Source organism: Diorhabda carinulata, chromosome 7 (assembly GCF_026250575.1).
Source record: "Diorhabda carinulata isolate Delta chromosome 7, icDioCari1.1, whole genome shotgun sequence".
Lineage (NCBI taxonomy): Eukaryota > Metazoa > Arthropoda > Insecta > Coleoptera > Chrysomelidae > Diorhabda > Diorhabda carinulata.
In genome coordinates this window covers 8732792-8744540 of record NC_079466.1, presented here as the reverse complement: position 1 = coordinate 8744540, position 11749 = coordinate 8732792, and the positions used below count along the sequence as shown (strand labels likewise).

The window sequence follows — 11749 nt, the reverse complement described above, 5'->3', positions numbered from 1 at the left end:
AACATTTGATTGTTTAGAAGAAGGTTTAAACGTAACGAAAGAATTCATTAATTACAGTTAAAAAATATTTATAGACAAGGTACAGCAAAATGATGGACTATGCAGGATAAAACTTTTACTCTTTCTTTGTACAAAGGAAGCCTCTATAACCTTTTATTTCAACTGTGATAACTTTGATATAGTTTGTGGGAAAAAAATTGTAAAATAGTCTTCCACCCTATCCAGACACTTTTATTATTCATACTTCGCAATTTCCTTGGTGGTGGTATAATGAATAAGTACCATTGTACTAGGCGGCATTAATAGGAAATTTTCGCATGGGTCTGTATTGTGTTTATTTACTGTTTGGGCGGGAAAGAGGGGGTTAATGTAAGCTTACATTCATTTGATGAAATTTGTTATTTGTTGATTGAATTTTGGTTTTGTTTCACAATTTGGATTTCAGTTCGAATTATTCTTCAATTGCTGTTAGTTTATAACAAAGATATGTCCGTTTTAAACATTTTCGGTGTATTAGAATGTGTAGGAGATAAACAAGGTACAGTAAAATTCTTTCAAAACCGTGGTATAATAAAAAAAGTGCGTTTGTGCAGAAAGAAACATCCTATGACTGTTACGTTCAACGGTAACTACGATCGGTGGATATGCAGTAAACGCTCGTGTAGGGAGAAGGGACTAAGGATCGGTACATGGTTGGAGGGTACCATACTATCATTAAAGACCATCGCTCTTTTCATATATGCCTGATTGCAGGAGTATTCCTCATGCAAATTTTTAGAACGAGAGTCGGCTATGAGTAGTGAGGGTATGAGCGATTGGAGGAATTATTGTGGGAACTCATTGCTCCAAAATAAAAAGAAGATCGGGGAACCCGGCACACATAGAGGAAAATACTCTGATTAGAATTAAGTATTAGTAGTAGGATCTGAAAATTAAAAAAAAATTTCAAGTATGGATTTAGAATAGTCATTCTGTCAGCTTTCCAAATATGGGTTTAGTAACATAATAATAAAGTTTCAGGGCAAAAACCAAACATTTTCAAAAAATGTTGAAATTTGCCAATTTTTTTTCAAAGTCAAAACATGACCTCGAAGTAATCGGAGTATTTTTCTCGTATTCCTAATTACATAAGCTATCTGCTGTAAAAATTTCAAATTCAAGCCGATCCTGAGATTTACGAATTTACAAATTTGGCACAAATGATTTCCATTTTTCCCTATGTGCGGCCGGCATGACTGTGGAGATTGACGAGTCGTGCTTCTCGGAAAGAAAGTACAATCGTGGTAGGATGTACTCTCATCAGAGGGTTTTTGGAGGAATATGCCGTGAAGATGGTGACTGCTTTTTATTCGCGGTCCAGGACAGAACAGAAGCTACTCTTATGATAGTTATTAATGAAAGTATTAAGAGAGGTACAACGATAATATCTGATAAATGCAAGGCGTATGAGGCGATTCCTACACTGCCGGGCATGAATTTCCAGCACTATATGGTCAATCACTCTGAAAATTTTGTTGATCCCGAAACCGAAGCTTACACGCAGCGAGTTGAATCCATGTGGCGAAATGCCAAGAGAAGAAATCGACGCGAATCTGGAACGAGTAGGCAAATGCTCGATTCGTATCTGTGCGAGTTCATGTGGAGGTCTAGGTAAATAAAAATTATTAAGGAAATATAGGGATGGAAATATATTGATTGATAAGTTTTTTTGTATTTTTCCAGATATAAAAATGTCGACTCTTTTAAGCAGATTCTTAAAGATATTGCTGATTTCGATACAAAATTGTAAATATTATATATTTTCATTTACATATATGTTTCATAATTAAATTTTATGATTTTCCCGTAATCTTTTTTGAAATTATATATGTACAATTTTTTGAAAATATAATTTTTTTGCGTCTTTTGCACTACGCTATGGAGACCTTAATAACTTTCTTTACGCACTACTTCTTAAAATATGTTTGACGCACTCTAAAGTATGTACTTTGCGCATGGTAGTAGAAAAAAGTGTTTTATGTAAATTTTCTTATATTTTTATGATGTAGTACTTTTAGTTGTTAAAAGTAATGAAATGATGGTGGTTTACCTTGTTTTCGAACATTAGAAGTTGAAATATTAAACGTCTTTTGTAATTTTGTTCAATTAACTGGAGTTTTGGAGTAAAGATAGTATTTTTGTATTTATGTATTGCATAACAGATCTGACTACATTGAAGTTATAAGGAAAAAAGTTATGAATAAGGACATAAAAATGGATCAGAACATTCAACTAAGAATGCTAAAGCTAGTTAACTTACAGGTCAAATACTCAAATAAATTGGAATAAAATTCTTATTTCTTAGACCTTTTGATATATTAATGCTTCTAAATGTTCTTGATTTTAGAAGCATTAAAAAATTGAAATATCTAATAAATCAATCATATTAAATAGAAAGAACTTTTTTATTGGAATATACAACTATAAAAAATTTCCGTTTATCACAACAATGAATAAATATCATTACCATTAGACCATATACATAAATTTGCATTAACAATTCTACAATTTCCAGTTTCATCCACATCAAAACCATCTTTTGATTTTTTCACAAGTTCAACACACTTATAACCTTTTCGTACACATGCCAAGTCAGTCTTATTCAATTTTAAAATGGGGCAATAATCATTCATTCCATCTCCGCAGTATATTATTTTTTCATAAGAAATACCTTTATCCTTTTGTGCCTTGATAAAATCTTCCATAATTTGTCCTTTGCATAAATTTTTGGTACTTAGATTGCATGTTGTTTGCAAGTGATACATGCTTATTATAAGAACACCTGATTCATTGAAATATGCAGGATTACTGAACACTTTATATACATATTGGCTTAGATTGTTTGCTTCTAGCCAAGCATTAATAAAATATGTGTTTGAGTCACTGATAATTATAACATCAAAGTTCAATTCTTTTAATTTTCTAATAAGATTTCCCATTCCTTCTACTTCTTCTAAGGATACTATTACAGATTTTATTTTATCCTCTTTAATATCGTATTTATGTAATAATTGAAAAATTTCTTGCATGAACAAAGTCCATCCATCAGACTTATGTAACTTTTTTAATTCAGGGGGAATTTTCTTGGGATCAATTAAATTGATTGCTACCACATCAGAATTATCCTGTACAATGGTATGGTCAAAGTCAAATACTGCTAATTTTTTTTCCATCTAAAACAATATCATACAGTTATTTCCCATTAACTATACTTTTATAATGAATGAGCAAAAGAATCAGTTGTTTACTAATTTTTCATAAGTCATTGTATAAAATTTTTGTCATATAAAGATTGGTACTATTTCATTTATTTGGGAAAAATTAATAAGACTCCTAAGAAATCCAAACTAAACAAAAACCATTAGTCCTACTAATATCTTTGACTTAAATATTTTTTTTAAATTAAAAAATAAACATCTACAATATACAAATATATTAAATTCCAGAGTAAAACAAAGTATTAAATAATTATACTCTACCTTCAATTTCGGAACGAAGGTAATTATTTGTTTATATACATAATTTATGCAGATAAAATATGGTGCTAGTGTTATTCATTTATGTGTAATTGATCTAAACGTAATTGGCAATTTACCATATGGTTACCTAATAATTTAGTCCATTGTTTTTGTTAACTTTTCATTCATTTATTTGGTAAAATTGTTTATGTTATAATTTTTGGCTAATCCCAGAACCATAGACTTTAGGTTCGTTTTAACATTTATCTAATACCTAAGATTATATACTAACAACAGTCAGAATGGTCCATGTAATGCGCATATTCAATTGATTTTTTCCACCTCGCGACAATCACGTAGCATACGCTAAATGGCACACATTCCAAGCCAATCAGATGCGCGCTAAATTCTAGGAATGTATTATACACGTGAAAATAATGTAAAAAATCCCAATTTACATTTGTTTTCAAGTTATGGAGTAATTGAAAATGTTCATCTAGCTTTCCACTTATATATGAATTTTAACATTATCAAAGTATGCCATGTTCGAGGCTCCAAAGGCATTTGATAATTCTGACGTTTTGATGAACTGTCAGTGTACTGTGAACAGTAACTGAACGTTTAATTTCGAATTTATGTGATTGTTATTGTTGCAAAATGCCAGATACTTATTCAAATTTAGATTATGCAAATATGGTGTTTGTTTATGGTTTCTGTAATGGAAATGCTACAGCTACATCTGAAGAATATCGTCAACGTTTTCCACACCAAAGATATCCTAATAAACGTACTTATTGGAATTTTTAACAAATTGTGCGAGACTGGTAAGCTTCCCAGTGTTAACATATCATCTGAACGCTCTACTCGAAAAGGTTTGGTAGAAGTAAAAAATATTCTGCATATAGTAGAAGATGCAACTACTAGCTCATGGAGAATTGCCACTCAATTGGGAATTCCACAAAAAGGTGATAAACACACTCCACGAAGAAGGCTTATATCCTTATCATGTACAGAGAGTACAGCACTTACAACCAGAGGATTACACTAATCGTATGGAGTTTTGTCGGTGGATAAATAATAATCATCGTGTTGTATCGATTATACACTTTACGGATGAAGCTACATTTACCCGTGATTGCATTTATAATACTCGTAACTATCGTGTATGGTCGCACGAAACATAGTCGAAAGCAATTTTCAACATCAGTTTTCTGTAAACGTGTGGTGTGGTATGGTTGACAGTTATTTAATTGGCCCTTTCATTTTGGAGAATCGTCTCACAGGAGACATCTACCTAAATTTTTAACAAAATGAATTACAAGGCCTACTAGAGTATGTTCCTGTAAATATTAGAATGCAGATGTACTATCAGCACGATGGAGCTCCTGTGCATGTCGCTCGTCAGGTCAAGCAACATTTGGACGAACGTTTTCCAGGGCATTGAATTGGTCGTGGAGGTCCGATTAATTAGCCTGCAAGATCTCCAGACCTCACACCACTAGATTTTTGTTTATGGGGCTGGATGAGAAATGAAGTCTACAAATTAAAAGTGGGCACACGGGATGCACTAATTAGACAAATTGAGAATACTGCAGCCCATATTAAAGAAGAAAGAAATTAATCAATTGGGAGAGCAACAAACGCTCTTCGTAGACAAAGCAGAAAGTGTTTAGAAGTCAATGGCGGTATTTTTGAACATTTATTGAGAGAACGTTATGATTAAGAAACATAAACATTTTATGTGATAATTTGTTTATTTATTAATATGCTATAACTTGAAAACAAATGAAAATCAGATAAGAACTTATGAGTTCTTTTTTCATTATTTTCACGTGTATAATACACTCCTACAGTTTGGTGCGCTCCTCCCGACTCATCCTGTATAAGTGAAAAAATTTCAAAATCAAGAACAAAAGTTTAAATGTTCCAGCATTTTTCATTTAAATGAATAATTTATTCTCTATGCTACGTTAATGGAAGGCTGAGAATTAATCAAAATTGAAATGCACATTAAATATTTACTATAAATTTTCATATTATTTTAAAATAATTATTTTTCTTTCCCACTTTTCCAGGCTTATGACTGACAAAAAAGAAAAAAATATTGTTAAAAAACTAATCAACACTTGTTGAGTGTTGTTTTGGTACGTTTATACTATATGGATTCCAAAAAAAATATATTTGACTAATTGATCCGACAAACGTTGTTTTGCTATATAAATTATATCTAGGAAATATTTTCTCAGTTCAATAAAAACAGCTAACTTATTATAAGTGAGCAGAGATGTACTTATAATCGAAAGCGTTGTTGACAATGAAAGTATGGGTTAATAAATTATTCTTTATTAAAATAACGAATATACACTCGTGGTCAAAAATAACGCACTACCCTAATTTCTGAAAATATTTTTGTATTTAATAAATTTAAATTAATATTGCTATTGTTTAACTTTTTTTCAATCATTTTATGATAAGAAATGTGTAGTAATTTTGAGTGATTTTTAATGAGTAAAAAAAATAAAAACATTGCAATAAAACCAAATTTTCTTAAAAATAAAACTTGCATTCTAAACAATAATGTTCCTTTTTCTAAAATGCTAGTAGCGTGTATTTCCGCCTTAGGATGTAATTGTTGCTAACATTCTCCTGGGCATGCTTTCAATTAGGTGCTGTATCACTTCTTGAGGTATGTTCTCCCATTCCTCTAATGCCGCTTGCTCAAGCTCATTTAAATTTTTAGGATATGGATTTCGACAACGAATGCGGCATTTTAAAATGTTCCAGACATACTCGATAGGATTCATATCTGGACTTTTGGTGAATGGGTATGAATTCCTACTTCGTTTAGAACATCTGCTGCAATGTATGGTCTAGCATTATCATGCATTTAACGAAAATCATCACCAATAAATGGCCCAAACAGAACTACGTGATTTTCAAGAATGTCAGTTATATATCTTGCTGCGTTAAGGGCGGGTCTAGGAAGAGACACTAATTCTGTGCGGACATCAAAACAAATTCCTCCCCAAAACATAATAGACAATCCTTGGAACGGCTCGCTAGGAATGATACAAGACTGCGCAAATCTTTCTCCTCGCCGTCTTCGAATTTGATTACGTCCATCTGGATCTCTTAGATTGATTCCTTTCTCATCAGTAAATAAAACTTGTCACCAATTTTCTAAATTCCAATCTTGCCTTGCAAATCTTAGTCTAGCAACACGATACTGCCTGGTTAGCAAAGGTGCCTGGAGAGCTCTTCTGCTGTGTAGACCAGCATTCTGAAGGTGTCGTCTTATTGATCTATCAGAGACGTTTACATTTCGGACTTGCAATAAACGGTTATCTCGAGGAGTTAAAACTGAAGGACGTCCTTGTCCAGGACTCCTAGAATGTGAACCGGTCTCTCGAAATCTTTGGCACTTAACTGCCTAACTTTATTCATTTTTTTTCAACTAGTCTCGACTTTAACAAACCTTGATTAACTTAAATTACTGCTGTCCACAAGTTGGTTCAACATTTAAGATACTTTAACTTTTTGTGATAGAAAAAAAAAAACTCAAAAGATTAACATTTTAGGTTTTGATATTGAAATAAAGGGTGGTGCGTTATTTATCGCCAAGATATTATTTCAAATTACAATTCTTAATAGCTATCTAAACATTAAAAATAATCCATATTTTTACTATTAATTATGCGAGAACATGCCACATATAGTTTCCAATAACCACTTTTGAATGAACATAATATTCAGCATCAGGCTCATACTGGAATGCTATTCGAAGAAATAAATCTGAAGTAAATGTTCGAAGAACTTGTTGGTTAATTGTTGATTTCATTCACATCGTGCCTTTTGCGATTGTGATTCACGCCGTCTTCACACGCAAATCAGCTTTGTTTTGTCGGATTAGTTCGCCTTATCTTCATGCCCTTATATCTTGCATGACTAAATTTGATTGTTTGTTGACTCAAATCGGCCCCTTTGCGTCTGGCTGGCATTGCTGACTGTACATAGAACATATAAATAATTCAAGTTAAAATACTTACTGGTGAAAAACAGTGACTTAATATTCATTTGCTTATTACCTTAACAATAATAAAACACGTATATTTATTAAACACTTACACGTTTCTATTTTGATTTAAAACTATTTGCAAAAAATGTGTACAATTTTGTAGGTAAAGTAAGACAATAGTCGTTTTTGGCCGGAGCTCACAACACGTGTTTATTTATATGAGAGTAAAAACTGTCTTTTCAGTTAATAATAAATTGTGAATAAATAATTAAGTGAGAGTAGTAGACACGTGACGGGAATAACTGATCGATTGGTAGTCGATCAGTTATCGACTGGCGAGGGTATTATTGAGCAATTAAATTGAGCAAAAAAAAACATAATTAAAGCAAATTGAAATTATAAACTCTGAATAAGAGTTTATCGTATTACAATTATTATGTTCGATTTCAATCTTGCAACCCTATTGCGAATCTGTGGATAAAATAAAAATTGCGATGGAAAAATAGGGGTTGATCGTAGAAAAACGAAAAATTGAGAGTAACGTGATTTTTCTTATTCTAAATCATGACAAAATAATAAATTGGTGCATGTAAACGAAATTTCATGAGAATCGGTCAAGCTGTTTTGGAGGAATTTGGTAACAAACACCGCGATACGAGAATTTTATATATTAGACTAGCTTTTACCCGCGATTTCACTCGCATTGAAGCCATTAAATAAGTATCAGATATCATTAGAATAGGAATAAATCAATATGATAACTATATCTTATAGCTTGACTGGGATTTTGAATTTTTAAAAATTTCTACACACAAGAAAGAAAATGAATATTGAATTTTAATAATTTAAAATGATTTAAATCCAGTGTAATAATGTCGGATATTTTAGTAAACTATAAATATGTGTAAATTCCGTGCAATAGACACATGCGAATAGACTACATATAGTTGACCACGAGAGAAGCATGGCTTTTCTAAATGCACTCTCGCTACCTGTAATGTCTGTCCTTGTGCTTTGTTTGTAGTATCGGCAACAGCTTGACGGGAAACTAAACCCTTTTGAATGAAATGGAAGGTCAGTGGGAATAATTGGAATCATAATGAATAGAATCTAAGCACAAAAATTAAAATAGTTTTATACTGCATATATAATGACAGAAAAAATAACAATAAATATAGAAAAATTCCAAACATCTGAAACTATAGTCAATAGTATTTGATATTGACGTGACCATATTGACGTTTTGAAAATTTTTTATCTTGGTTTGTAGCTGATGTAATAAGCTAAATTTTTCAAAATTTCTATAGAAATATTGGTATTTATTTTTGATTTCTGTTCCAATGGGCCAACATTTTATTTCTTTCTACTACTAAAAAATGTATATTATTACCATCATCTCTGAAAGAAATTAGTAAATACTGTAATTCCTTCTTACAACTTCATCTCCCTATGGAGGTTGGCAATCCAAATGGCTATTGTTGCACAAGAAACTGCAGCTCTGAAAATTTCTGTAGACGTCTGTCTGAGCCATCTGCACAAGTCTTTCAGCCATGAATTGTGTCTACGGCCGACCGCCCCTTTCCTTCGATCTTCCCTTCTATTATAAGGCAGAGAATCTCATATCGCTCGCCTCTCATTATATGTCCTAGGTACTGCAACTTTCTCTCCTTGATTGTCGTGAGAAGTTCTTTATGTTTACCCATTTGCTGTAGGACCTCTATGTTTGTCTTATGTTCCATCCAAGATATCCTGTAAATACTGTTCATCTTAGTTTTCTAAATATTTGAAATAATTGTCGTTCCAGTTCTACGAATTTGTTAACATTGGTTTCCTTTAATTTGCTTCTCATTAATGTCTTCTTTATCCTTTCTTACATCATTTCTTATATATTTATTCCATGCCATATGCCATGTACAAAGTAATCTTCTGGTTTTTAATGATAAAATAAATAAAACATAATATTTCTTTAATATTACACTAATTTCTACTTGCCTTGCCATTTGCATCAACTTTAACAATAAACCGAGGACACTCCCCATATATAAGAATACTGCCTACAACTTTTGCATTTTATTTTTGAGTAGTACTGGTATATCCTAAAAGAATTAAAACAAAATTGATCATGTGCAAAAATAATGATGACAAATACCTTTATAATTACATCGATTTTATATTTCATTAGATATTCTCATTTCCATTGAGTAATTTGTTATTTCTTTGACTCTACTTATCTATTTCCTTGTTATCCCCATGTTTTGATTTCTTTGAAATTCCTAAAATTAAAAACAGATTGTTTGATTATTATGTTATGCATATTTGTTAAATGCTGAACGAATCATTGTTGAGAAAAGATGTGCTTATTTCGAGCACTGATGGTTGGAAATTCTTTGTCGCAATGTTCACGTCTTGTCTTTTCCCAAAAATTAACTCAATTAAATAAATCTTAAATTGGATATATACACATTTGTGAAGTAACATAATAATAATAATAATTGTGTCTTTGTGCATTTTCCTTAGTAAATTTTTAAGCTATGTATTTATTAAAAATTGAACAAGAAAATAAATGATTATTGTTTATTACCTGGTTACTGAATCTTAATTATCTCTCACAATAATTAAACGTTCCCGCCACCCTCATACCTCTCTAGATTCATGATTTTGCTTTTTTAATGATAGAATAAACCTTAGACGAATAAAAATTCGTCCAAGGGATAAACCATAATACCATTGACTATCACAATAAAATCGTTTAAAATTCTCTTAAAAGATTTCTAAGAGCTTTGAAAAATTATTAAAACATATATTAAATCTCGTAAAAGTTTTATGCAGCCAAAATAAATCAAAAATCGCAATAGCAAGAAAATTTAAATTCTAGAAACATAGGTACAGAGTTGAGAAAATAAGGTTATCTTTCAGTTCCGCGCCGTTGTTCAAAATGTTCGGTTAAAGTCAGATTCAGTTCGGTGAAAGCTCTTTCTGATTGGCCTGGAATGTGTGTCATTTAGCGTATGTTCAATCATGTTCACCGCAGACTAACCATCTTTACGTATGTTCTGTGACAACCACGGTTTTTCCCTTTTCAATTAGTAAATAATAGCAAAGGACAAACATCAAAAATAATAAAGCGACAGCTTTATGTTATGTTATAATGCATCACAATAATGCCTCAAAAGTAGTGAGTTTTGAAAATTTTGCGACTTCTCAAGGATCACTTAGATCAAGGTCTTACATCTCTTATGTCTTATGACCGTGACTTAAACTCACCTCTTGGTATGAGTCGTCGTGAGCGTTAATCATTACGTCATTAATGACGTTATCACCGCGACTACAACGAATCTATGGAGGGTAGAGGTAAGGAGAACCATCTCTGTGCTATAGAAAGTGTTCATCAAATTCTTTACGTTAGGGAGGCGCTACTATCGCATGAGTGTAAATTTTAAATAAAGCGACGACTCTAATCTAGTCAAGTCTAGTCATTTAAAATTTTTTAACACTGCATATTCAAATAAGACGGACTGAAGACTCCATAAACGAATGGTGGAACGCCAAAATAGTTATTTATGATATGAGTATTAATAATACATTACGCACATTACGAAAGTCCTTCCCGGAAGAGAATAGACTACTTTTATCCCGTATACCAGCGACGAAAAGCGAACTTTTCATCCCGGCAAGAGAAAAAGTGATGTTTTATATGTACAACTGTCCTATTTTGATAATAAAATAGGAGAATTTGAACTAATAGTTAACGTTAAAATGTATTCTGATCTTCACATAATCACATAACTTTAGTAAAAATATTTTTAACAGGCTTAAAATATGTTTAACACCTTTAGCACTGTTGACTGTCATTAAAAGTTGTACAACAAAGTATTTCAGACGTTGTGAACGCTGCGCGAAATGCACCAATATGGCATGGTGAAAATGCGAAAATTTAACTTAATATGGGATCTATCTTAAATAATAGATAAATGATAGTTATTTTTCAATTAACAAATTTTTTTCTGCTATACTTCCCAGTTTTTGTATAATTTTTTTTAGCTCACAGAATTAGTTGGTTATTTTAGGCTTATATGTAATACTTCTATATGGACAGTTTCTATAAGTGGAAGCTGTTCCGACTAAGGAAGACAGAATGGCAACAATTTCTCTATCCTCCGAGGTTCCAGCTCGGTTTTGCGTATTCTGAAGCATGCGCAGTATGGATAAAGTGGCCTGAATGAGAGAGAAAATGAAA

At 31.9% G+C, this 11749-nt stretch overlaps 1 protein-coding gene and 1 long non-coding RNA gene across 4 annotated transcripts; both read right to left on the bottom strand.

The window, feature by feature from the left end:
• Nucleotides 1-2425: 2425 nt before the first annotated feature.
• On the bottom strand, nt 2426-3810 carry LOC130896661 (pyridoxal phosphate phosphatase PHOSPHO2-like). 3 transcript variants are annotated; one of them, XM_057804902.1, is made up of 2 exons: nt 3635-3810; nt 2426-3212 (listed from the first exon to the last, which is right to left on the bottom strand). In XM_057804902.1, exons 1-2 carry the CDS (start codon nt 3635-3637, stop codon nt 2481-2483), a joined length of 735 nt encoding a protein of 244 aa, XP_057660885.1. In that variant the 5' UTR covers nt 3638-3810; the 3' UTR covers nt 2426-2480. The 3 variants fall into 3 exon arrangements, with proteins under 3 accessions (XP_057660885.1, XP_057660887.1, XP_057660888.1); XM_057804904.1 differs by having other exon boundaries at nt 3519-3801; XM_057804905.1 differs by having other exon boundaries at nt 3646-3790.
• A 3253-nt stretch (nt 3811-7063) lies between these two features.
• Nucleotides 7064-10491, bottom strand: LOC130896654 (uncharacterized). Its single transcript, XR_009059597.1, has 4 exons — nt 10094-10491; nt 9662-9785; nt 9501-9608; nt 7064-7497 (listed from the first exon to the last, which is right to left on the bottom strand). It is a non-coding gene; the product is annotated as an uncharacterized LOC130896654 (long non-coding RNA).
• Nucleotides 10492-11749: the final 1258 nt, after the last annotated feature.